The 27,089-nt window shown below is 59.6% G+C and overlaps 1 protein-coding gene across 1 annotated transcript; it reads right to left on the bottom strand.

The window, feature by feature from the left end:
* Window positions 1-2,359: 2,359 nt before the first annotated feature.
* On the bottom strand, window positions 2,360-26,566 carry SDC1 (syndecan 1). The gene is made up of 5 exons (XM_035000648.1): window positions 26,218-26,566; window positions 7,579-7,660; window positions 6,157-6,635; window positions 5,011-5,137; window positions 2,360-4,877 (listed from the first exon to the last, which is right to left on the bottom strand). Exons 1-5 carry the CDS (start codon window positions 26,281-26,283, stop codon window positions 4,708-4,710), a joined length of 924 nt encoding a protein of 307 aa, XP_034856539.1. The 5' UTR covers window positions 26,284-26,566; the 3' UTR covers window positions 2,360-4,707.
* Between the last annotated feature and the right edge of the window lie 523 nt (window positions 26,567-27,089).

The following is a 27,089-nucleotide window of genomic DNA, read 5'->3' on the forward strand; positions in this document are numbered from 1 at the left end:
CTTGGCTCAGGACCCTCTCCTCCAGCTCCTGCCCCCGTAACTCCAGGAACCAGCGCCCCACTCTTCCAAGGCGGCCCGTCCTCCTTGCTCCTCTGCCTTGCTCTCCAGGATGGAGAGGGGCAGGACGGGGTAGGGTTGATGGGGAGAGAGGAGGACACGGTGCCTTGGAGGTGGGAGCACGGCCCCGCACTCCTCTCTGCACGGGGGCCCCCTGCGGACCCATTTCCCCAGATGCTGCTTGGGGCCCACCTACCAACAATGCCTAGCCTGTCCCTTCTGCCGCCCGTTACCCTGCCCCCACCCTGTGACGGGCCGGCCCAGAGGACCACCTCAGACTCCACTGGAGAAGCACACCTGGGGGAGGGCAAGGTGACGCTCAGCGAAGTGGGGACAGGCCTCTACAGGTTCTGCCAGTTCTCCCTCCGAACCAGCTCTCAAAGCCAGCCCGTCCTCCCCATCTCTCTACTGTCCCCAGCCTTGGCCCCAAATCCCTCTGCAATTCCTGGAGCTGCTCCTCAGAGACCCTCAGAGAAGTTGCACGTGACTTTCGCCACATCCCATCGTCACCTCTCCCCACACCTGATTTCATCCAACGGCAGCACCAAGTCTCCCGAGGTCTCCCGAGTCCCTACTTTTAGGCAAAGCCGTGCCTTCCACCTGGAATGCCTCCCCCTGACCCTCCCCGGCCCCGTTTGAAAGGCCTCTGTCCTTCAAGACCCAGTTCCAGTGCCACCTCCAGGCACCTCCCCTGACCCTGGCGCCACGCTGGGTTGGGTGCCCACCTCCCCCCAGCAGCCCACACCAAGCCCCTGGACCGCGACACCCCTGAGAGCAACACTGCGCATCTTTGTTCTGGAAGTGCAAGCACAGGGTGAGACTGTGAGCAGGAGAAAAACCTGAGAGCAAACAAGGCAGAAAGTGCCATTTATTTTTTTTTTAAAGATTTTATTTATTTATTTGACAGAGAGGGACACAGCGAGAGAGGGAACACAAGGAGGGGGAGTGGGAGAGGGAGAAGGAGGCTTCCTGCCGAGCAGGGAGCCCGATGCGGGGCTCAATCCCAGGACCCCGGGATCATGACCTGAGCCGAAGGCAGACGCTTAACCATCTGAGCCACCCAGGCGCCCCTAGAAAGTGTCATTTAAAGCAGAAACCGGCTTAAAGGAAGAAGGCAACACCATCAATGTAAGATAAGATGGCTCATTAGTTTAGAAAATAGCTCGAAAGCACTCTTGGTAGAAAATTCCCGGAGTGCCCCATCCCCACACAATGCAAGGACACATGGCCAAGCGACACATGGCCAGGCGCATAGGAGCGCGATGGGAAGGTGAGGAGAAAAGGAAATAGCGCTCAATTGCTCCATCCCCAGGAGTGGGGAGGGAGAGTCTTGGGAAAGCAGAAGAGGGGAGAAGCAGGTCAAGGTCGTGGGGAGTAGGGCAGCAAGCTGAGGCCTGAGAAGGAAGAGGTAGAGAAATTCCTTGAGGCTGGGGTGCCCGAGGAACTTGGAGACGCTGTGTAACCCCTTCACATCGCAGCTTTCTCCCTCTTAGGCTCCCTGTAAAGCCGGCTTTATGGCACCACCCTGTACCATCCCGTACTGGTGGTGCCCTCGGGTCGGGGTGACCCCGGCAGGGGCTCAGAGCGGGGAGAGCAAGAGAAGCTCTGGGCAGTGGCACAGCTTTGCCCTTTGGAGAGGACAGGAGGGGGCGGCCCGGGACACTGGGTCCTGGAACTTTGCAGGTCCCACGTGGAAGGGCCATCAGCCCTCCTGGGTCCTAGTGTCGCCTCAGTGGGTGCACAGCCGGCTGCGGGCTCAGGGGCCAGGCTGCCTGCTTCCGAAGCCCAGCTCCCCTGCTCACGGGCATGCAATTGTGAGAAGCTGCTTCCTTCCTGGGCCAGTTTTTGTCTGCGAAGTGGGCATGACAACAGTAGCATGGTCTCAGAGACAGGTTAGGAGACGTGGGTAGCGGAGGAGATAATCCAGGGGTGGTGTCCAGCAGCATCTGGCCCATAGTGAGCTCAGTCAGAGTAGGAAGTTGCCTATTCTACAACCAAACCTTCACTGTCCAGACCAAGGCTGGCAGAAAACAGGCATTAGGGGGTTTTGATGTTGAAAAATGAGCGAGCTAAGGACTTTGTCTCAGCCTCCAAACCCAGGGCCGGAGGGGCAGCTGCCAAGGGCCCCAGGCAGGGAGACCTGCCACGGAGGGGCGGCTGAGGGGCCGGGTGGGCGTCAGCAGCCTGGACGGGACTCTGAGTAAGGGGAGGGCAGCCAGACGCCCTTAGAACACTAGGCCTCCTACAGTGCATTACACGTTTTCAACCTCCAAAATTTTCAATGTCGTTTTTCCTTAATATGTAGACATTTTTAGGCTTTTGGCACTTGAGACCGGCTGCTGGTGGACTTTCAGGAGTTGCAGGATGATGAGCGCACAGAGTAGCTAGCAAACTTTGAGTTGGTAGGGAGCCCTCACACGGTAGGGAATGATCTAGAAGGAGAGCAAGAAGGATGGGCTGGGCAGGAGACAGACCGAGAGCCCTGGGAGGAGGTGAGATGACAAAGGCCAGACCCAGGGCAGAGGGGGACACAGCCCACCCTTACAGCACAGGGCCCAGCCCTAATCCTGCTGCTCTTCACCAACCAATAGCACAGCCCAGAGCCAGGCTCCCTCCAAGAAGAGGACAGGGGAGGGCACGGCCAGGCCAAGAAGAGACCCAAGCACCACCACAGCCCAAAATGACAAGTGCCGTTTATTACAATTACACAAATGGGCCCAGCCACAGGCTCGGCGCCATCCCAGGGATGAGCAGAGATGAGCAGTCACGGACCCCTTCCCCACCCTTCTCCCCACACCCTCCCCCCGCAGTCACATCCAGTCACACGCTCCGGGCAGAAAGTCCCAGTATGGAACACAGAGCACAGCTTCCCTTCGCTTGGCGGTGCATCGCTCTGCGTCACGACGGCCCCCCTCCTGGAACAGCCAACAGAGCGGCTGGAAAGGTCAAATTAAATAGGCAAGCACAGGGGCTCCCAGGAGGGCTGGGCTGGGGGCCTCGGGTCCTAGCAAAGGTGTGAGGGGAGGTCCATCCAAGGTGTCTGAGAGGCAGGCCTTGGCTCCGGGCCGCTGGGGGACCAGTGGGGTCCGCCGAGGCTGGGCTGCAGCCGCCACGGCCTCTCCAGCCAATGAGGAGACAGTGCTTCGAGCTTGGCAACACAGCAATTTCTATCAGGCCTTCTATAACCTTGGCTGAACCTGCTGACCTTCGGAAGAATTTTAGCAAAGACAAAAAAAAACGAAAAGCAAACCAACCAGAGGGACTCTGACCCCAGAATCCCTCCTCTTGGGAAAGATAAAGGCACAGAGTTTTTGGCCAAGTTTCCCAACTTCATCTGTGTTTAGAGAAAGGGCTGGTCACGTCCACACGACCAGCACAGACAGAAGAAGCAAAGGGCAGGAGAGTTTGCGTGACTACTTTATATTAAAGTTTATTACATTTGGAAAATCTACTGTACAGGGAAAAACCCATTGGATTAAGTAGAGTTTTGCCAAAAGCAAAAGACTATCCCTCTTTGGAACATTCCTGATTCCAGCCCAGGGCAGGGCCACCGGAGCGAATCGAAGGTGAACCTGGTCCTGCGTGGAACAGCTCCACGCCGGGTGTGTGCCAAAGCCCCTCACGTCACCTTCTGGAAGAAAATGACCCCCAGAGGCATTTTCTGGGGCACCCAAGGCAGGGCTCAGTCTACGGGAGACTCTCTCTGGGCCCACTGCCCATCTCCCGCCCCACAGTCCTCTCTCCTTGGTCCCTGGCCAGAGGTGCCAGGATTCCATTCTCCCATAGCTCCTCTGCTTTACAGCAGCCTGGCCACGGCGGCGGCCCACGGCCACAGCCACGGCCACGGGCACCGCTGCTCCAGCGGCGACTGCCCATGGGCAGCCCAGCCCCCGGGCCACCCGGCAGACATTCCATACCCTGTTGCACATGTGAGTGACAAACACAGAGACAACACACATACTAGGCCTGTATGTTGGCTTCCAGATTTGGTTCTCCTAGTTTAAAAACGAAAAAAAAACAAAAACAAAAAAACAAGTCTGAACCCTGATGCTGTCTCCTCGCTGTAGATTAGGGGAAGCAAGACGGGGGTAACCGAATCAACTTACTTACCTCAGGAGTAACAAAGTCTACTGGGCTACGAACAGAGAAAGTAGAGGAAACATGTGCAAAAACAAGTTGTATCTAAAGGAGACCCCCCCCACCCCACCCCCGCAAAACAATGTGAATCCGATGGAGCTCTCAACTCCTCTCCCCGCCCCTCGGGGATGGAAACGCCCCCAGATCGGGGGTCTCCGCCAGCAAGTGCGACAGACGTGCCAGCCCCCAGCCAGCGGGCCCATCCAGGGCCAAAGCGGCAGGGTCCCCTTCCCCTCCAGAGTTGGGCCTGGGGCGGGGCTGCTCCAGGTTGGGGAAACGGGAGTCAGGAGATGCCAGGCGCTGGCTGTGGTGGAAGGGTCACGCGCGAGAAAGCCCCTGCGCCCAAGTGTCCAGGCAGAAGTCAGAGAAGCAGCGTCGAGAGCCCCCAGCGCACCCCGGGGGTCCGCGGGCAGGGCGCTGGGGGGCTGCCATGGCGGCAGGGCCTGCAGTTCTTCATGGAAGAGACAAGCGGGGGCCTAGCGAGTGGCAGGGGGAGGAGGGGCGCGGGCCCCGTCAAGCGTAGAACTCCTCCTGCTTGCTGGGCTTCTGGTAGGCTCCACCATTGGCTTGTTTTGGCTCCTCCAAGGAGTAGCTGCCCTCGTCCTTCTTCTTCATCCGGTACAGCATGAAACCCACCAGGCACACGGCGAAGATGAGCCCCATGAGGCCTCCAGCGATGACCCCTGTGGGGGGCAGGGAGGCCGGGGTTAAGCAGCAGTCTCCCCCCACACCAGGCGGGGCCCCCAAGGCAGCCGTGGTCAGCCCCGCTCCAGGGACAAATACAGCCCCCCTCCTGCCCACTCGAGAGAAACTCACCTCCCAGCACTTCCTTCCTGTCCAGGAGGCCCTGTGAGGCCTCGTGGTCCACTGGGGGCTGATTCCGCTGGTCAGGCTCCACCGCCGTCCCGGCCATGTTCTCCCCAGACAGGTCGAAGGTGAAGTCCTACGGGGGGGCAGGGACGGTCTCAGGCTGGGGTGGGCAGCAGCATCCAGTTTTATTTCCAAACCCAGAAGCAGCTCGGGCCTCCCTGGTCACCACCGCCACCAGCTCAGACACACCTAACGCAGACCTCCTGGACCCCCAAAGCCAGGCACCTCTCATCCTGTCACACCAGACCCTGGACTGTGGCAGAGATATCACATCAAGTGATACAAGACACATGTATTTATATGAAGACAGATAGGGGGACACCTGGGTGGCTCAGTCGTTAAGCGTCTGCCTTCGGCTCAGGTCATGATCTCAGGGTCCTGGGATGGAGCCCCGCATGGGGCTCCCTGCTCCGCGGGGAGTCTGCTTCTCCCTCTCTCTGCCCCTGCTCCCCCACTTGTATGTGCATACGCAAACTCTCTCTCTGACAAATAAATAAAAACCTTTAAAAGAAAAGAAATACATTCATTTTAATGTAAAGTGTAAAATTACCATGACTATAAGATAGAAAGTTAGACCAGGTAGAACTTTTATACTTGCTTGCTTAAGTTTGGGAAGCCCTCTTGCAGGCGACCTTGAAGGACTTTTTTTTTTTTTTCCAAGATTTTATTTATTCGACAGAGGGAGAGCACAAGCAGGGGGAGCGGCAGGCAGAGGGAGAAGCAGACTCCCTGCTGAGCAAGGAGCCCGATGAGGGACTCAATCCCAGGACCCTGGGATCGTGACCTGAGCAGAAGATGAGCAGAACGCAGACACTCAACCAACTGAGCCACCCAGGCACCTTGAAGGACTCTTTTGCTCTGGTCTCCTACTTAGTCTGCCCTGCTCTGGGCTCGGCCCTGGAGGCAGGGGGAAGGTGGGACCTCGTGGCCCTGTGTTCACGGTGGGGGATGCGGCATGCTTACAGGACACAGGCTTGGGTGTGCCCGATGACCGAGCCAGTGCCCCTCAGCGCCACGCACTGTGCTTTCCCAGGCAGCGGCGGCCACCCCGAGTGGAAAGAAACACAGACGACGGCAGCGGGGGGCCCTCACCTGCTCCCCAGAGCCCTCCCCTACTGGGAGCTGAGTGGAGACTCCATCCTCCGTGGCCCTCTCGGTGGCAGAAGGACCTCTGTCCTCCACACTGGGAGTGTGAGGGTCCAGCTGGCTGGGTCCCGCCGAAGCCGAGGGCTCCTGGTGCTCAGGCTGCATGTCCCTGTGGGGATGGGAGGTGGCCGGGCCCTGGGCCGTGGTGGCTCTTGCTGTCGATGGCCGGTGAGTGGCTGGGTGCGGCGTGGTCTCACTGGGTGGGCGGGTGGCCTCCTTCTCCTGGTCGGTGAAGCCAGGCTCCACCTCGGCCACGAGCACCGCCTCTCCCTCCCCAGGCGCCTCTCCCGTGGGCAGGTCAAAGGTGGAGGTGGTGGTGTGGCCTCTGCCGGTGGGCTCTGGAGCTGTGGGCACGGCCGTCAGAAGCGCCACGTCCTTCCAGGTGGACGGGGTCTGCTGTGACAAGGTGATATCTTGCAGAGCACCTGGAGGCCCAGAAGCAGAGCTTGTTGGAGCGGGGAAGGCCTAGAACATCTAGACCGGCCAAGCTCATGCGGTGAGGAAGGCCTGGACGAGGACCTGCACTCTGCTCCCAGGCCAGCACCGCAAACCCTTTTGTGCAAAGCTGTTTCCCCAGGGGACAACTAGAGGAGGCGAAACTCCGCTTTGGAAGACCGACGAGGAAAGCTGCCCTTCGCTGCTGCACGTGCCTGGGGAGAGTGCGGTCTCGGGAGCCATGACACAGCAAGGCCGTCTGGGAAGGAACATCCCCAGTAGCTGCTGAAGCCCGCTCCCTGGGTGGGGGCAGTCTCAGGAGCCCGAATGCCTCGTCCCTGGTACACACACCTCTCCGGTCCCCTCCCTGTTCACCTGCCCTCCCCCCAGAAAGGCCCAGCGCCCCCAAGGACAGAGGCCTGTGTCCTACCTTCCAGCTCCCACGCCCCTATCTCGGCCACTTTCCCCACAGATGGTCTTGACCCTCTTCCAAAATCCTGCTCAAGAGCACCTCCTCTGGGAGGCTTCCCTGATCACCTCCCACTCAAGGACTTCACTCCCCCAGGGAAGGGGGAAACAGGAGAAGATAAGGGAATATTTATGGAAGAGCTACACCCCACCAGGCTCTGTGTTACCTTACAGCTCCCAACAATCTTATGACGTCAAGATATATTCCCATTTTACAGATGAAGAAATAGAGGCCCGGAGAAGTCCACCTTTCCAAAGTTTGCCCAGGGAGTTAGGAGAATACGAGCCCAAGTCTTTCTGCAGCGGACAGCCCCTGGGTCCTCCTGGAACCCCAACATTCACTCCCTCAACCCATACAGGTCTTCTTGCAGCATGGACCCATTCTCTTTCCTAGCATCACCCTCCAGACCCAGCCCTGGGGGCTGCCTGACCGCCATCTTGGGGGAGGCCCTCATGTCAGCTCACCTGCACCGGAGCCAGAGAAGTTGTCAGAGTCATCCCCAGAGGCATCCTGATCTTCAGGGGGCACATTGGTGGCCACAATTTGCTGGAAAAGGATCAGAAAAGGGTATGAGTGGAGGCTTGGTCAAGGCCCTGCTACTCTGGGGTCCCTGTCCTAGACGGCTGAGTGAGCTCCCCACCACACATACACAGCACAGGGAATAAAACTTTGTGGCTGGCTCCGGAACCCTCAGCTCAGGGCAGCCCTCTGGTCCCCCACACGCCCCCGAATGCTAGGACGACACAGCCCTACACCAGGTGGTGGGGGTGCAAAAACACACCAGAGAGGGCAGGGCTCTTGCCCCAAGAAACGCAGTCTGGTAAGGGAGCCCCAGACCTCTTAGAAGAGCAGCAGGAGATGCCATTACTGGGAACAGAGAGACTGTGGCCCCAATGGGACCCTGTCAGCTCACCCTACACTGAAAATCAGGTCCTGGGGCCATTGGCCAGGGAGCTTCAGCATCCAAGACTGGGGTTTTCTAGAGCCCCAGGAACAATCCCCCAGTGACCTGACTCCCAAGAGGTGCTCTCCAGGCATGCTGGGCACCAGGGTACGGACATCGAGGGCCTCACAGAGGGAGAGGTCAGGGATGGGTGCGGGACATGCCCACACAGGACAGCCCAGGCCTGACCACCGTGTTCCTTCCCATACCTGGCCTGTTTTCTCATCCACAGGAAGGACTGGGTCCAGGCCCCCTTGGGGAAGGAAGGACAGAGTGCCCATTAGGCCGGGGACAAATGAGACTGATCTCGAAGAGGCCCTGCACTCGGGAGGCACCGACAAACGGGCTAGGGGCCTGGTGGGGACCTGTGTGCAAACGGCTGTCCCAGAACCCTGCCTGCGCGGCGCAGCTCGAGAGGCCGCTGGGGCCAGAGGCAGGAGCTGCACCTGCCGAACTAGTGAGCGGGCCCGGGAGGAGGCAAGTGACGGCACACACAGCCGAGCAGCCTGCACAGAAGCCTGCAGCAGGGTGATGTGGGGGTGTGGAGGGCTCCCCAACGCTAGTTCCAGAACGTCAGTTGGAGGAGGGAAGACCCAAGAGCCAAGTGGCAGAAAGGGTAGCGATGAGTGTTCTGTTCAGCAGCAAGTGAGTTCGTGACACGCCCACCTCTAGAGGGCCCCGATGTCAGAGGCCCGAACAAAACGTGAACAAAGAGGTTCAGAGCACACGGGGTTAGAGACCCCCTGACCTGGGCCACTTACTAGCTGAGTGGCCCTGGGGACATCACTTAACCTCTTAGGGCCTCAGTCTCTCCATCTGTAAAATGGGGACAGTAGTTAATATCTACGTGCCAGGCCCTGGGCACTCCCGCAGCAGCCACTGCGGTAACTCGGGGAGTGAGAGCTGCTCAGCATGGGTAAGAGGGTTCTGGTGCCTGCTGGGAAGAGGTGGGATGGAGGTGCTGGAGTTTCAAGGAGAGGCAGGACGGAGCCAGGTCAAAGGAGACCCAAGGCTGGGCTCCAGGGTGTGAGGCCTCCTCAGCCCAAGAGGCCTCGCTGGGTCCTGGCCACAGGCCACGGAGTTTCACTCTTGAGTGGAGCAGAGCAGGGAGGGGACAGACAAGACCTCTGGGCTCCTGAGGCTGCCTGTGGCAGAGCTGGACCAGGTGGAGGCTCCGCATCCAGGGGTTCAGGTCAGAGGGAAGCTTCTGACACATATAGAAACCACCAGGCTAGAAATACCACTGAGCTTCCTCTGAAAGTACAAAACCCAAACTCTACCTCTCCCCCTACCCCCAAGAAAAAGGTTCTGGCCCCAGAAGGGCCCGTCTGGGCTCTCGTGGCCCATGTACATGAACTGGCTTAGTCCCTGCCCTCCACCTGCGCCTCAGGCCACATCCTGCCTACACTGTCCCCAGGTGGTGCTTCCAACACCTGTCCTGTCTCCACAGAGCTTCGAAGCTGCCCCTCACCTCCCCTAAGTCTCTGTACCCTTCAGGAGCAAAGAATACTACTCACCAGGCAGGCACAGAGTGGGGACCCCCACCCCAACACGCTGCCATCCCAGGCCCACAGGGCAGCTTGGCAGGGGGCTGGGGGGGGAGACACAAGCATTCAGGGGACCCCCACCCACCCACACTCCCTGAGACCCCACTTCCCCTCACCCAATGCTTCTGCCCACCCTCACCGTTCCCAAGGAGGCCCTAGGAGATGAGCAGAGCACCTCCCCCAATGCACTGCCTCCGTTCCTTGGTCCCTTGGAGAGGATGCTCAACACGGAGCAGGTCAGGGCTCCAGCCAGAGCAGCCTCTGAGGCACCGTCCTGAGAGCCCAATCTTCCAGAAGCAGCCAGAGTCTGGGGCCCAGGCCCTGTTTCACAGGTGAGTGGAGGCAGACACCGAGGAGGCTCAGCCTCTCACCTACCCCGAGAAGCCCCAACAGGTTAGCAGTTTCCCAAGAAGGGGGACTCTTTCATCACCAGATAAGACTGTGAATCTGCCCAGTCCCTAAAAACAATTTGTTCCCTCACCTCTGCTCAGCTTATCCCTCTGCGATCTTGTTTACACAACAAGCTCTTAAGCAAACGCTTTCTCTGCTGAAACCAGCTCCCTGGCCTCGGGGCAGCCCCTCCCCTCTCAGGGCTGGGTCTCCAGCTGGGGAAGGGCTGCAGTGACCTCCAGATCCCCTCCGGCCTGAACCTTAGTGAGGGCCTCAACTCCCTGGAGAGGAAATCAGCAGAAACTGCTGAGTCTGAACTTGGATCACTAGTGCCAGATGACTCTGGCATTGTGGGGTGAGACTTCCGGTTTCACTTAGGCAGCTGTGCTAAGAGCCTGTGGTCAGCTGCCCCCATGGCCTCCTGCGGGGCTCTCCGCAGCTGTGCCTCTGCCCTAGGTCCCTCGGAGACCACCGCGTGGCCACAGCTCAGGGCTGCTCGGGGACAGGTTGGCCCAGCGTGGAACCCACTTCAAGCAGCCTGGGAAGGTAAAGGAAGGCCATTTCACACCTTGAATGGGGCTCTTTAACCTCTGCAGAGTCCCAGGAAGCTCAGCTTTTCATCTAACACCCCAAAACCCTTGTAGTAAGATCTAAACATTTGCACATTCGGTTTGCTCAAAGTAAGGGCCAGTCTGCTGCGGAGCCTTTAGAAGCCCACCGGCCTAAAGGGCCAAAGCCAGGTTTGGCTCCAGTGGAGGGCGGGGGTCGTGGGGCAGACACATGGAGGCTGGGGGACAGGGCGTACGAGAGGAGCTTAGCCCATCTCCATCTCGGCCACCCTGGGCTGCTGGCCACACTCGAGCTGCGTGGCAAGGACTGAGTGAGGGGACCTGGGGCCAGGGCTCCAGCAGAGCAGGGAAGAGGCTATGAGAAACTGAGGCATTCTCCAGCGCTGGAAACACTTTCTATCCCTTCCACCTTTACCCTTCTATTTGAGGCAGGCAGGCCTGAGATTAGCATCTGGCAGATAAGGAACTGAAACAGACAAGTTGAGGGACTTGCCCAAGGCCACGGGGTGTGGGTGCACATGCTCCCTTCACCTACCCAGCTCCCCACCCCCAGCCCCGAAAGACCCCCTGGCTGACCCATCTGGTTTAAGGTGACTGTCTGTGCTTCTGCAGCACATGCGTGAAGATGCCAATCTCGTCGACGCAGCCGCTGGCCCCGGAGCCCCGGGATGAGAGTGTCACAGAGTAAGAATTCCTGACCCCTACCCCAGCAGCTGAGGGGACCAAGGTGCCAGCCCCCACCTCACAGCTGCCGAGGGCTGGGAGTCTGCATCGGGCTGCTGCCGGCCAATCCCAAGAACAGATCGGGAGCCTGTGGGCAGAGGGCCTGCAGAGGAGCCTCAAGGAGGCAGAGCCTCGAGCCAAGCCTGGCAAGCTCCCACCCTGCACTGGCCATAGACAGGGCCACTCTCCTGGGCAACGTCCATCCGAGCAGCCGCCTCGTGCTGGCTGGCCGAGAGGCCTGAGGCCGTGTGGCAGCATCCCTCCAAGGCACCTCAGGGACAAGAGCTCCATGGTAGGGTCACAAGTCAGGATAGCGAGGGGACATTTCAGAGAGCTTTGATTGAGGATGGCGGACCCAGGGGCTTCTAACTCCGGACTAATGGAAGAGGCTGCCTATCCACCTGCTTCCTGGACTCCCGCCACCCCATCAGCTGCAGCCAACAGGTCCAAAGACCTGTGGTTTCTAACCTACACCCTGAGTCACTAACCATGCGTCACCTGCTGCCTGACTTAAGTGATGGATAAAGCACGGATCCTTTAGAAAGCATTACTGAGTTCACAGGACTGTGTTATTCTCTCAACCAACACACTGCTAAAAGTACAATATCGTGTAAGGAGGTCACAGACTGACAACAAACAGGGTCCTTGACATCAAAACTCAGGGGATCACCATCTAGGGGCTTTGGAGGGAAAAGACGTGGTCTGGTCTGGTCCTGGCAAGCTCCCAGGGCACACAGCCAGGAACCCCACTTCAGACTTCCAAAAGGGTGGCTGGGGCACAGAGGGTGACTCTCCAGGGGACACTGGGGCTGGGCCTTGAAACCCCCCAGGCAGACCTGGAGAGAATAAGACAATGCTTAGCCCCAAGTCACTAATCTCGGCAACAGTGGGAACCTCAGGAGTGTGGCAGGCTTACACATCCAGCAGGGAAGAAAGTTTAGGTATCTGGTGATCGTTATTTGTCCCAGTGGGACGACAAAGCCTGGGCTGCTGTGGTAGGAGACAAGTTACTGAATCCACAGCCCTCCTAGTCTCGAGGAAAGCCAAAGATAAAGGGGCTGGCCACAGCTTTTCCTAAGCAGCCAGCCTTGGTGCTGGCTCTAGGGCTATTGACCGGAGGGGCCCTCAACTTGCTCCAGGAGCCCAGCTGTGGGGTCAAAAGGCAGGTGGGCCCCACAGACATGCCAGGACAAACACCTATCATTCCCACCCACTGAGATCCCACGAGGTGGCAGACATTCTCAGGAGGGTGAAGAGATTCATATTTTCTTTAGAAATTTTTACCCCCTCAGTTTCTTGGTCAGATCTATGGAACTAAGGGAACTAGGTTGATTCCCTGCCCCAACACACACACACCCCCCTAGAGTTCATAACTCTTGGGGCCTGAGGGCTCAGAGCTACAGAACCCAGCCTTTACCCCCCACCTATGCATCAAGATGCCAAACTGACCAAAGGGGACATTCAAACCATTGCCTTTGTCCAGGCCAGGGGCTCTCTTTCTCAGGGTCCCTGTAATCTCCAGGAGACAATCAGATATGAAGTCTTCTGAGCTCCATCCCTGAGGCTGATTGAGTGGGTCTGGGGCAAAGGCCCAGGGCTCTGATGTTGAACAAAGCCCCCGCTCCTGTAGGTGGGATGCAGACTATACTTGGAGAACACTCATCTGGACAGGAAAACGTCTAGCCCGGAGTTGCCCCGGACCTGGGCACTGGGGCAGGCAAACCCCTACAAAGGTCCCAAGACCCTCACTCAGGTCGTGTTCAAGGAAGAGGTACCAAATAGCAACAGAGCCCCATAAACAAGCCCTAGTGGCAAAGGGATCCAGGATGGCTCTGGAACATTCTCTGCATTTCTGATGCATCCACTCTCTGCAAACAATACACCACAGCACCTGCCTGTTCTGCAAAAGAGCCTCACCGGGGAGCCGAGGAAACCCTGACCTTCCAGAGGCATGGGCCCTCCGACTGCTAGCAACAAGCAGCAGGGGACAAAGCTGAGCCTCCATCCAGCCTGCCCTGCCTGCCCGGGGCTGCAGGATCTCCACGGTATCTTAGGCCTGAGGCACTGACCTGGCAGGAGGAGCGGGGTCTCTCAGCCCACGAGGTAGGGGAGCAGGGGCTGCAGAGCCTCACTGCAGTCTCTCCAGGGCACCTGCCTGCCCGAGGTGGGGGGATGGAGTGGGTGACAGCTGGGGGGGGCGGGGCAGGGAAGAGAATGTTGCAGAACACGCAGCCCCACTCCTGTGGCTCACCGAACACCCTGGCACCCTAAGGCAGTGGGGTTTGTGACTGTTTTCCTCGTCTAGGGCATCATTTGTCCCCCCTCCCTTAGCCCTGGCTAACATGGCCTAAGCACAGACCCGAGGGGCCAGGCAGGTCAAACCCAAAGCATCCTGGATCCAGGGTCTCAGGGAAAGGACCGGAGCCAGGGCTGGCGGGGCAAAGAGCCTGAGCAGGGTGGCTGCCCCGGGGCACGTCTAGTTCTGCTCCCTTGCTGGGGGACCTGCGCAGCTCTCTGCCTCTCTGACAACAGAAGGGGCTTGGCCAGAGTGCCCGAAACTCCCTTAGTGCTCTGACAGGCTAGGCTAGCCGGTGGGAGCAGCAGCCCCAACTCCTTGTCAGGGGGGCCACAGCGGCACAGGGGTGACACGGTGGCCGCAGACAGCCACGCGGGGTAGAGGGAGGGGCAGGACTACGGGCCAGGGCCTAGGAAGTCTCGGGGCTCCCTCCTGCCCCAGGCTATCCGAGTGGTGGCAGATAAATCCCTTCCTCTCCGGAGGCTTCTTTCCTCACTTGGGAGCTGCCAGGGAGACGTGCTTACGATGCCGAGAGGCACCGATCTCCCAGCTTTGGCCTCAAGACCCTGAAACCTCTCCCACTGAAGACACTCCCAGGAGGTGGGGGCCCCACCAGTGCCTCAGAGCTGCCTCAGCATTTCCGGCCTGACAGGCACAGTGATTTATCAGCTCGGTGTCTCTCTACCAGAACCCAGTCAAGCTGGGACTTGCAGAGGGCGTGATGGGCCTGGCCCAGGGCGGCAGGGGCCCGGGGCATGGCAGCTGGGTGACAGGGGACTTATCCTGCCTTCACCCTGAGCAGCCATGAGGGCCCCAGGGCCCCAGCCCCCATCAGCACTTCCACCGGGAGGAGCATCTTTCAGGGTACCACCCTCCCCCACCTTCCACACACACAACCCACCCGAGCTGTCCCCACCCGGCCACTCGGACACGGGCCTCACCGTGTGGGGGACTCCAGGGCAGGGCTGGGGTGCAGGGCGGCATCCACACCGGGCTCGAAAGCCCCTCCGCAGTAGCATCTCCCACTGCACTAAGTGTTGGCCTTTCCAGATGGGAAACCTGAGGTCAAGGTCGCAGAGCCCTTCGCCCTGGCCCATTCGGCCTATGTCAAGTACCCGGAGGGGACAAGGCTGCCTTGAGGGAGAGAGGATCCTGGCAGCCAGGGCCAGACCCGATGCCCAAGCCAGGTCAGGGCTGCCACAGCACCCCCATACCCACCCCTCCCCAGAGCTGGCACCCGCCTCACAGCCCACGTGCTGAGACTCGTCTCAGAACGGGCCCAGCTGAGGGCTGGGTGTGGGGCCGCAGAGCTGGAAGACCAGTTCCTCGGCTTCCACCCCCCGTGCCCCCGCCTGCGAGCGCCCTGGGCTGGGCATTGAGCAAGGCTGCGCAGCCTGGCCCAGCCAGCCTTTGTGGCCGGGGCTGCCCTGGGAACCAGACGAGGGCTGGCCAGGGGAAAGTCACCAAACCCAACACCAGGAAAACCTGGTTGTAGCCTGGGCTCCGTTCCCAACTTACTGGATGACCTTGGACAAGACACCATTTCCAGTTCCCCATCTGTCCAATGAGCGACGGCAAGGGGGCTCCTAGTTCCCAGTCTACGGCTGGGAAGTCAAGGCCGGGCCTTGAGGGGCAGCCAGGTGCAGCGGCCACAGCAGACCCCCACCCCCAAGGGGTGCACCACAAACACGGCGCTTGGTGCAGGGAGGACCCACCGTGGCTAGTGGGGGGAAGGGCTCTTGATCACAGGGACTGGGGGTCATTGCTCTCAGCTTCCCAAGAAGGGTTATGGCCTAGGCAGGATGCTGGAGATGTTCCAAATCAAGGGGACTCTGGGATAGCAACTGGCAACCCAAGAGGACAGAGGGAGCAGCTGAGGCCTCCAGAGCCTTGTGCCTCCCCAGCCCTGGCTAACCCAAGACCGCTAAGACCAGAAGCTCAGTGTAGGGTTCCCCAACCAGCCCTCCCAGGGGCCCCTTGCACTGCTCTTTAGCTGGCCTATCTCCAGATTCCACCAGGCCTGGGGGCCTGACACCTCTGGCAAATGGGCTTCTAGAGATACCCTCCCCCTGCTCTGTCTAAATAAAGTATCCTCAGGTTTCAGAGAGGCAGAAACTTATAGCTTTGGACACACCTGCAAACCAGTCAGGGCTCCAGCTGTGTATGCAGGGAAGGGAGCCCTTCATCATCCAAATTTACCCAATCGATGTCCCTGCAGTTGCAGAGCATCCCCATTAAAATGCCTCTGGGAAGGCTAGCCAGTGCTAGTCACTCTCTAGTACTAGAGTATAAAGCAGCTCTATACGGGGGAGGGGCTCACTCTGGAAGTGGGGCACTGTGGGTGGGTAGGAGCTATGGAGGATGGGAAAGGATTACAAAAGAGAGGCTGGGCGATGCCAAGACCAAATTTTTTAACCTGTGTCAGAATACGGTTGCCAGCCAACCCCATACCCAAGAAAGACTAACTTGCCTTTGTTCCCACTTTGGGGCTACGGATGTACATGGCTTCTCCTCCCACATGCAGAAGAATGGGCTAGCCTGGGAACCTGCCTCTGGGATAAAGTACGATTCAGACTGACTAGGCATTGAGGCTGCTAGAAGCCCAGACAAAGACACAGGAAGGGCAGAGTGTCCTTGAAGGAGTCCCCTGGGGGTACCATGGCAGAGTGGAACTGGGAGTTTGGGGCCTAAGGCAGCTAAAGGGAGACTGTGGATGCAGCCCCAGTCTTAGGAGCTCGGAGGCACCAGGAGAGGGAGAGTAGCCCTAACTCCATGCCCAGGGCTCAGGGACAGTCAGGGGTGCAGGAAGAACCTCAGGCTTTAACGTGGGCTGGGGCTTACTCGAAAAACAGAAATCCCCAAATTAGGCCTTCAGGAAAAAAAAATAGTTACCACAGCGAATATTTATTGTGCACAGCGTGCCAGGCACTAATCTAAGCACTTTAGCTGAATTAATTAATCTTCACAATAATCTTAGATTCTAGGACCATATCCATCCTCCAGATAAAGAAACTGAGGCAAAGGGGACAAGTTGTTAGTCCCAGGGCACACAGTCAATAAAGTGCCAGGGAGAGGGTTTGCGACCCGGCAATCCAGCAGGCATGCCGTCAGCCACCCTTCGGTGAGGGCCAAGTGGCTCTCTTACCCTCAGGAAGAGCCCTCATTTCCGTGGGAGGTGGCAAAAGGGAAAGTGCAGAAGGAAGGACCACAGAAGTGGGGCCTTCCCTCCGCCCCAACATCCTGCAGCCCAGCCCAGCTCCTTCTCCTGGGCGACCTTCAGTCTGCAGTTCTGGGGACAAGCCACTGTCACCCCCGCCCCAGTCTGCTCAGCTGGCCTGAGCCCCTGCCCAGGGGCCCTGGTGTCCGGCCTCCTCCCACTGCCCATCGGCCCAGCCCACACCTCCTCGCGGTCAGGAGCTGGCCCCTGGCAGAGGCTCAGGCAGAGGCGAGCGGAGTCTGGCCTGCCAGTGAAGGTTCCAATTTCTGAGAAGCGGCAAAAGCCTTGTTTTCAGACCCTATGATATCAGCACACTGGAGTAAGACCAGCCGGCCACTCACATGAAGTGACGACATGCCCAGGCCAGGTCAGACTGTACTCCTTCCCCCAGTCACAGCCACCAGGGGCTCTCCCCAGGGGACCCCCTACACAGAGTCAGCCCCCAAACTCCCCCAGACGTGCTCCTCTGAGCCCAGGCAAGGAAGAGGCTCTCACTCATGCCACATACATTACTTCCTGGGATCTTGTCCAAAGCCCTCTGAGGCAGACGAAAACCCCCAACTTACAGAAGAGGAAACTGAGGCTTAGGGGCAGGTGAAGAAACATGCCTGAGGTACTCCCTGGGTAACTCCATGTCCGGTGCTCTTCCCAGCCTCCACCTGCCCCAGTCCCCAGGGACACTCACCTATAGATCCCACCTGGCCTGCCCGGTCCCACAGCTTCAGGACCCCAGGACCTACCCCAAAAATAGGCAGACCCAAGCAATCAGGCTCAGGCTGTTGCCATCACACTGGGAGGAAAGGTGGACCAGGGTATCCCCTGGATGCCCAGCCCCTGGGTAGGGGTCTCGAAGAATGGCCCTGTTCTGCAGCGAGTTGGAGCAAGGGGGTTCGTGAGGTCACAGGTTCTCTGTTCCTCACACAATTGCCAAGACCAGGACCCAGACCTCAGCTCAGGGCCTTCCCAGGACCTTACAACAACCAGGATGACCCCAGGAAAACGTGGCAACTATGCTCCTCCTCCAGACCCCCAGAGTGCCTGTGGGGGGCGGGTAGAGGACGCAGGGGCAGAGTCTGAGGAGCTCCCTTTGCCGAGGTGTGCCCATTCTCCTAGCCTGGCCCACTGCCAACTGCGAGGTCCTGCTGCCCCGACGGTCCCCGCACGGCACCTGGAGGAGGTGCGGTCCCCACACACGGCAGCGCGGCGCCCCAGCAGTTCTCTCTGGGAGAAGGCGGAGTGACGTCAGCCTCTGCCACAGTCTCGGAGGCTCCCAAAACACCCGCAGCCTGGGGCCCTGCGAGCCCAAACCTGATCACATATCCGTTGGGGACACTCCCCAGAGATGGGACTCCAAGGCCCCAGACAGTCTCCCGGGCAGCAGGGATGCCGACACAGTCCAGGCCCCGAGCAGGCAAGCGAGGCCCCGGGCATCAGCGGCCACCGTGGTGCAGGTGGCCTGGAAACAGCAGTCCTCAAGGCCCCCAGGGCCGTGCCGGGTCTGGGGCGGATGAGCGCACCTTGGCCCTGCAGAAGGTCCCTCCTCGCCTCCCCACATTCCACCCACCCAGGGCCAGGGGACCCCCAACGAGGGCCGGCATGGCCACAGAAAGTGCCAGGCAGCCCTAAGTGGGAAAGACAGTGAATTCAACATCGTTGTGGTGGGACAGGTCTCTTAACACCGCTGGAGATCCGCGGTGCCCGTGGACGCTCCCAGAGCAGGACTGGCCACTCCCACTGGCCCCATCAGGGCACCACCTCCCCAGATACTTCCCACGGCCAGAAAATGACCTGCAAGCTGAGGTCTGAGCTCCTGATTAGAAACTGCTGAGGGATTCTGGGATGAACCCTGTCTCAGTGAATGACCTTTACTGTCCCGGCCCCTCTGGCCTGTCTGCACAGACCAACCCTCCCGTCTGGTCCCAGTCACAGCCACTCTCCCTTGCATGTGCCCCCGGACCAGGCGTGGACTGCTCCCCACCTGCACAGGGCTACGTACACGGCAGGTGCCCAGGCTCTGGGCTTTAGATCTGGTCAAGCCAGGGAGGGCTCAGGCCCCTCAGGGAGTGAGGCAGCCGAAGCGGAGGGAGGCCCTGCCCAGACGCTCACCAGTCCTGTGACACAGTAGAACATCACGAACACCCCAAGGCAGGACAGTCACCTTGGTTTCTTTGCCCCCTCCCCCCATTTCACAGATGGGCTCACTGAGGCCAAGACAGGCCCTGACACAAAGCCACTCAGCAGCAAAGAGGAGGGGCCAGGGCTGGAGACCAGGCAGCAGAGCCTTAGTCAGCCCCGCTGGGCTGCTCCCCACCCCAGGCCTGGCACTAGTGGGGTCACGGTCAAGACTGGTTGTGCCAGTCACCACGACTGTGGGCCTGGCACCGTGACTCAGCTGACAAGCGGAGCGATGAACACGCCCGCCTGCCCCACTGCCCCAACCTGCCCGACGTGGCTTCCGTTCCTGCTGCTGAGCACACCCGGGGCACATGGCCAGGATGCCTGGGTGTGGGCAGAGAACCAAGCGTGACCTTGCCCAGGGTCCTCTGTCCACTTCTGGTTCCCACACTGAGCTCTAAGTCCACCTCCTCCAAGCAGCCCGCCCTGCCCTCTGCCCCCCACAGGTGACTCCTCAGGCAGTGAGTGTCCCTTCAAGGCCCCAGAAGAATAACAGCAGAGGCCTAAGCCCCTGCCAAGTCCCCCACTGCCACCTTCACCCTCCCCGGGACAAGGTCACTCTGCAACCACGTGGCCATCAGAGTTGAAGAAGGGGACGGAGACACCTTGAGCAGATGGGAGAACTGAGGCGCAGAGAGCCAAAGACCTGCACAGGCCAGTCAGGGGCTAAGCCGGGACTCAGGAAGGACAGGTGTCCCAGCCGCCCTGCTCTGTAGGAAGAACTCCCCAAGACTTCTAACACCAGCGACGGAGGAGCGTCAGAGCTGCAGCTGAAGAGGGAAAAGTCCACGGGAAAGGGAGAGAGAGAGGAAGAGCGCTTGCTGGCTTCTGAAGAGGAAGCTGCAGACAGGTGGAAACCAGGTGCCCCCCGGAACAGACCAGCAGGAAGGCCCAATAGGGAAACAGAGTCAGGACCCCCAAGCAAGGCTCAGGTGTAGCTGCAACCCACGCTACGGGTCCACCACCCCCCACCTGAGCGTGCACGCACACACACACACGCGCGTGCACACACAGCCTCTGGCGGGGCTGCACCCCCCAGGTGAGTCACAAGGCCAGAGGAGAAGTAGCCTCCACATAGGAGCAGGCAGCCCTCGGAGCCACAAACAAACGCCAGGAGGACAGAGACCCCCAAGGAGCTCCAGAGGCAGAAAGGGGTGCATCTGGAAGCCTCCAAACTCATGAGTCACAGGAAACATCACTGGGCAGACAACGGAGTCGAGGAGCAGGTCCAGCCACCAGCCTTCCACTTTTCTGGCCCGTGGTCCCAAGCCCCAAGGTTGCCCACTGCACTCCCTGCCCCCATAAGCCTGCCTCCACGCACTTGCGCCCCTCCAGACCCCCTGGCTCCCCAAACCTGCACAGCAGGACAGGAAGCAGGACACTTTCCAGAGGAAGCGTAGCACACCTTCCCTCAGGCCACCCCCATCACCGGCTCACTCCTCTGGGCCCCAGAGCACTGAGCTGACTAGGTTCCCCTGTCTCAGGCCCAGAAACACAGAGGACCTTCTAGAGCCTCCTCCCCACCCAGTGTAAGCTTCATGAGGACAGGCCGAAGCAGTGCCATCACGCGGACAGAGCTGGCCCTCCCAGAGGCTGTACGGGACGCTCCCGTGTCTCCTGGATTGGAAGTCACACAGTTGCCGAGGTGACCTGGGCGCAGGGTCTTGCCTTTGGGGCCTCAAACGGGCCTCCTTGTCTTGCGGGATACGTGCCTGCCCTCCCTCGGCACCATCAGGGCACTCCCAGCCGGCTCAGAGGGAGGTTCCAGAAGGCACACTCCCATCTAAAGCCCCACGTCTGCTGGAGCAGCTGAGAGGGAAATGACACCGTGCTGAGTCTGTTCCAGGAGCAGGATCTTGGCGCCAAAAGCCTTCTTTCCACAGACTCCCTTAATCCCATTCCTTCTCTCTAGACACATTTAGGCAGGCCCTCGGGGTGGGGTTGGGGGGGGGCGGCTTTCAACCCAAGCCTCCAAAATGGGTTGCTGAAAAGAAGGAAGAAATCAGGAAATCGTTTGTTCTGTAAAACTAGCAAGGTTCCAGGACTAGAAATCATTGAATGCCCAGTTCTCACAGGGTTGCTCCTATGGCAAGAGTGAGAGCGGGAGGGGGCCAGCAGGGGAACCCAGCACGGGAGCCAGGAGTCCTGGGTATCTGGTCACCTGGCTGGTACCACAGTGCCTGCCTCCCAAGCTTTAAAACGGTTCTACCAATTCCGAAGATGTCTCCCCCGTGCCTAAGATGAAAGTCAAGGGAGACTGCTGCCCTGGGGACAGTCACCCCATCAGGCCACTTTGCACCAAGCCAAGGACATATGGCCCCTGCATGGGCATCAGACCTGGGAGCATGTCCTACCCTGCTCTCATGGGTCCCACTGTTTCCTGACCTAGGCTCTGTCCCTGAGCCATCAGGTGAACCCAACCCAAGCCGAAGATGTTGGCCAATGCTCAGGCCAGCTCAGCCCAGCCCACTGCCCCCTCCATCCAAAACATGCACACCCACGGTTCTCTGGGATGGAACAGCAAAGACCCACAGGGCCTCGCAAGTTTCAGGCAGCCTCCTACACCAGGCTTCACTGCGGAGACTTGAGAGTCCATCAATTCATTCATGCCATACACATATGCCCTGCATAGGTACAAATCCTGGTTCTTCCACATCGGCCCCTTGGCGGGGCTCACTGCTATAGGTCTCATCCACAAAAGGAGGGCAATGACATATCTCGTAAAGGTTTGGGGTAAAGATGAAATAAGAATGTAAGGAAAGCCCCGAGCGCTCGACAGCAGGCACTCAATCAAAGGGACCTGTAATTCTATCGTTAGCTCCCTTTTCCTCTGGCACTTTCACTTCCGAACACTTTCAAGCGCTCATTATGAAAGGAATATGCAAATGACAGAAAGAGGACAGGGAGAACAGGTATGGTATCCGCTTTTCAGAGGACATTAAGACTTGGCAGTGAAGTGACTCACCCAAGATTACACGGTAAATCAGTGGCAGGGTTGAGACTTGGTCCTGGGGCTCTGCTTAATCCAAAGCTGTTTCTGGCCTGCCCAACAGCATGCGTGCACTAAGAAAGATGCCCTTCGATCCAAATAAAACATGGTGAAGAGATGGAGACAGGACCCACGCCGAGAACAAGGGCCCTTCCAGTTAAGATTTACAGCGACTTAGCCTCACCAGGTCCAGGCTACCTGTGACTAGCGAGTCACTTACAACTCAAGCCAGATGGAGGAACTCAGAACATGGGGGTCATCAGGTGCCTCCTCCCAGAGGTCCTTTACACCTGTTCCCCGAGGGAGCCTGTACGCACTTCCCTTGACAGCCTGTTATTCTAGGTACTATCGGGGATACTGCAGAGGTCCCAGCTGGGTCCACGAACGCACAAACCACACTTGTCACAGATCATGAACATTCCTCACAAGCGAAACTCTCACTCAGCACCGAAAACTCATGTCTTAGCAATCGTTCGCACAAATCTGATTAGTGTCTTGGTACTGCTGGAGGAAAGTGCAAGTTAGAACTGAGCAGAAAAGCTGCTTGCTACACTTCGGCCCACAGCTATCAGAGCTGGAGGGAAAAAAAGAGCAAGCCAGAATTCAAACGTACCAACCCGGGGGCACCATGCACAAGGGGCAAAGTGGTCTTTGGAGTTCAACAAACCCAGGAGATTAAATGCCTAACGTAACACAGCGACAACAGTGAGGACCCCGGCATCCCCAGATTAGATTATGCTTCATATTCTTCTGTTAATAAAGGAGGGAAAAGAAATACTGCAGAGTCCTGCCCAAAGTGAGAATAATTTGAGGTTAATACGGATTCTTAGCTCACTAAGAAAACCTGGATACCAAGGATACCTCATTCCCAAGGGATTTCAGAATCCAAAATTCTGCAGTAGGGAACAGTCCTCTATAAAATACGACAGAACTCAAGCTTTTCACTAATTCTTTCCAGGCCCCTCTTCTTTCTCATCCCTCTCCCCACCAGCCTCGGTTAATAAGGTTTTATTGGAACCCACCATGAGCCACAGGTAGAGACTTAAACCAGCTCCACCCTCCTGGTGGAGCTGAAGCCAGGAGTGACATCACCTAGAGAAGGCTCCGAGCCCAGGAGGAGGCAGTTAGCGCCTCCCCCAGCCCCCACCCATTCTGCCAGGCCTTTGGGAAATGTCTCTACTAGCCCCCGTAATTAGGGCAAAAAGGGATTTTATGCCTTTCAAGAAAGAGAAAAGGGAAAGAGAGGAAAACAGCAAGTAAGTATTCCAGAACAAGCAATTTTTCTGGCATGGAAGAAACAAAAGGCCACGGGAAACACACACAGAAACCTTTTTAGACAAACCTGTTCTTGTCTCCTGGGAGTTGTTTCAAGCAACCTTCTGCCCTAGCAGCCTTCCCTTGCCCAAAGTCAGGTGCCCAGGATCACGCCCTACCTCACTGGTCCCCAGGGGGGTTCTGACCTGCTTCCCACTGGGACCAAAGTGAACCCTGAGAGAGGACCAGATTTCTGCAACCTGTAGACACCTCCTATTTCAGGCAAACCCCACTGCCTTATTTCTTTTAGGAAGGGGGGAGGGGAGGGTACTTTATGCCACTTTATGTCCCCACTTTTAACCCAACATGGACACCCACTGTAAGAGGGAAAAGGCAGGGCCAGGAAAGAGAAACTTACCTTTATACTTTATAAAAGAAACTACACTTTATAAAAGAAAAAGGAAAACCTGAGCTCCAAGCCAAGGTCTGACTCCAAAGCTTAGTGCTTTCAGGCTCCACTCAGCCACCCCCTCCAGGAAGCCCTCCCACCACCATATTCTAATGAGACTCCCTCCTTCCTCCCCTCCCCCTTGAGACTCAACTGCCTCCCAGTCCTGTCTCCCTCTGTAATGTGTCAAAGTTCCTAGACAAGATATAATGCCTCCTAGTGCAGCATCTGCCCTTACCCAGTACACAGGAAACCCTGGGAAACACGGGCCACAGAGAACCTCGCATCCCATCTGCCTCGGCCATGGCAACAGGCACGCTGGGATGCCAGCTCACGAGAATGCCAGCCTCCACCAAGGTTGGCAAAAGAACCACCACCCCCACTCCTCCTGATTCTGCTGCAACTAGGTGGAGAGCCCCACCTCAGCAGTCTCTGCTGAGGCCCAATCTTGGGCCTGGAGAGTGCGCAGCAGTCAGGTAAGGCCACATAGGCCACGGCAGTAAGGCACACACCTCCACTCTCTTCTCCGGGGTATTAACTACAATTCAAGGCACAATCTGAGTCCCACAGAAGCTGCAACCCTAAAGAGAGAAGCCAGACCGGCACCTGGGTGGCTCGGTCATTAAGCGTCTGCCTTCCCTTAAGGTCATGGTCCCAGGGTCCTGGGATCAAGCCCCCATAGGGCTCCCTGCTCCGCGGGAAGCCTGCTTCTCCCTCTCCCTCTCCCCCTGCTTGTGTTCTCTTTCTCACTGTGTCTCTCTCTGTCAAATAAAATCTTAAAAAAAAAAAAAAAAAAGAGAGAGAGAGAGAGAAGCCAGATGCCAACTTCTTGGACCTGAAAGCCAGGAATGCACTGGAGATGGAGCTCAGAAATCCTACCAGTCCCCATGGCTCCCCCAGATTTGCACCCTCCGCCCCCCACCTCCAACTCATCAGCAATTCAAGAGGCATCAGGGACCCTGTTCTGGACTTCAAAATACTTCCAGACACAACAGTCGCCTGGAAAGCAGGGAGGGCACTTCACAGATGAGCCTGGAAAATACCTCACCTGAGCCAGACCCTATAAAATACCCCACAGCTCTCAATAGCTGGTAGCTTCTATTACTGTACACGGACCTGATTCCAGACGGTCGGCATTGCTCAGACTTGTGCAGATGCCACATTATCAGGGATAGACCCGGCACCTCCCCCCGTCCCCGGCCCCCATCCGTCTCTGCCCACGTGCCTCCCTAACCAAGAGCTAGGGAAGTCGAGCGGTCCAGATGTGGTGGCGAGAGACCGCCACTTCCGGAAGGGGAAGAGCCCCCCCCCCGCTCCGTCCGCACCTCCCCTCTCCATCCCCGGGGATAGCCGACCCAGCCCGCGGGGAGGGCCCCGGGGCTCCGGCAGCGGGCGTGGGGGCTGGGGGTGGACGTGGACACGCTGCGGCCAGCGCTGACACCTGGCGGCCGCCCAGGTCCCGGCCCACGGCAGGGCCGGCGCTGCGGGGCGGTTCCCAGGAAAGGGTTACAGGGGCCGAGAACAAAGCGCCCCCATTGGGGAAGGCGGGCTAGCGGACGGCGGCGGGGGCGGGAGATCACTTTCTGGGGGCCCTCGGGATGCTCTTTGTCGGCCAGGTCCCTCTTTAAAGGGGGACCCACCCCTCGCCAAAGGTGGACGCTGGAGTCCTACCCAAAGGCCTCCTCCCCCAGCCACGGGCTCCACATTTGTCCCTCTTTCCCCCCGGCTTCACTGGGCGGGCCAAGGGACCCGCCTTCCCTCCGCGCGGCTCCAGCACAAAGCCAGGCCGGGGGAGGGGAAAAGCCATTCCGGGGTCCGCTCGCGTGGAAGCCACAGCCCGCGCCGGCCGTGCCCCGCACCGCACGCGCCCCTCCGCGGGCAGCACAACTTCAGCAGCCCCAAACTTGGGTTCCTACGGGGCTCCGGTGTTCGGGGGCCAACTTCCCGGAACCTCCCGCTGCCAGCTCGGCCCGGCTCCCTTCGGGCAGCCGACGCGAAGCCGAGGGCCCCACCTCCGCCGCCACCGCGACCCCCGCGCAGCCCTGGCCCGAGCTCCTCTGCCAACGCGCCGGCCCCGCTGCGCCCAAACTTGCCTCCGCCGAAGGGGCCGGGCGCCCGGGCTCGGCGAGTCTGCTTTAAATTAGGGTCAGCGGGCGGGGCGTTGTGGCCGCGATCACTGCATCTTCCCGGGTCTCCGGCGGGGACCCCGGCCGCTGCGGTGCCTGGGCTGGCCGGGGGGCAGCCGGCGACCCCGGGCGCCGCCGCACGTGGAGCCGGTTCACATAACTGAGCGCGGGGCCCCGGCGCAGGCTCCTCTCCGCGGGGCGCCCGAACCCCCGGCCCTCAGCGGCGGAACCCGCGCGGCGCCCACCGACGGCGGAAGCAATTGAGGCGGGAGCCCTGGTTTCGCGGTCACAGTCCCCGGCCCGCCGGGCTAGCGCGGGAAGGCAAGTCCCCGCTTCCCCTCCCCCTCCACGTGCCGCCCGCGGCGTCGGCGGGTCTGCGAGCACCGGCTTCCCGCCGCTCCCTGCCCGGCCCCGGGCCGCACTCACCGGGAGAGCCGGCTGCAGGCGCAGCGCCAGCGCGCAGAGCCAGAGCCAGAGCGCCGCGCGCCTCATGCTGCCCGGACCGGCGGCGGGAGCGCGGCAGGCTGCGGGGATCGGGGCGGCGCCGCGCGGCACGGACTGCGCGGGGCTCCTGGCCGGCTCCGCCGGGTCGTTGCGCTCCGCACCCTCGGGCGATGCCCCGCGCGCAGCTGTCCACGGCGAGGGCTGCGAGACCCGCCGGCTACAGTCCGCTCTCCACCGCTGGATTCCTCTCCGCTCGGCTCCGCTCGGCTCCCGGCCGCACCTCTCCCGCCGAGCTCCGCCTTATAATAAACCCACAGGCCCTTAGCCGTTGCAAAAACTAGCCCCCCACCCCCAGCTCGCCAGGTCTCCCGGCCAGCCCCAGTCCCCACCCCCTAGGACCCCGCCTCCTGAGCCACCCAGCCCGGCCCCCTTGGAACGCCCCACCCCCGGAATCCTGGCCCCGCCCCCAGCCCCGCCCCCTCTCGCCCCGCTGGGCAGAACCAAGCCTTCCTCCGGAGCAGTGGTCCCCACAGGCCGTTGTGCCCGGCGTTTCAGCTCTGCTGCTCCTGGGTGGCGGGGTCCCGGGCGCACCCCCTTCCGCCCCGGCCCAGTATAGTGGGGCGCTGTCCGGGAGAGGGGCGGGAGGGGCGGGCATCGCTCTTCGACTGTGGGCGCCAGTCTGCAGCGCCCTCTGGGCGTGGGCACCGAGCGTCCTCCAGGTGCGTTAGACTCCCCAGATCCTGGCGGCGGGAACACTTTCCAGGCTGTGCGGGGCCTCGAGGTGATGGGGCCTTAAACCGATGGAGCCCTCCCCCCACTCCTCTCCTCCGGCTTCGGAAGGGGCCCCTGCGTCC

This window comes from Mirounga leonina, unplaced genomic scaffold (genome assembly GCF_011800145.1).
Source record: "Mirounga leonina isolate KUSES-001 unplaced genomic scaffold, KU_Mleo_1.0 Mir_125, whole genome shotgun sequence".
Taxonomy (NCBI): domain Eukaryota; kingdom Metazoa; phylum Chordata; class Mammalia; order Carnivora; family Phocidae; genus Mirounga; species Mirounga leonina.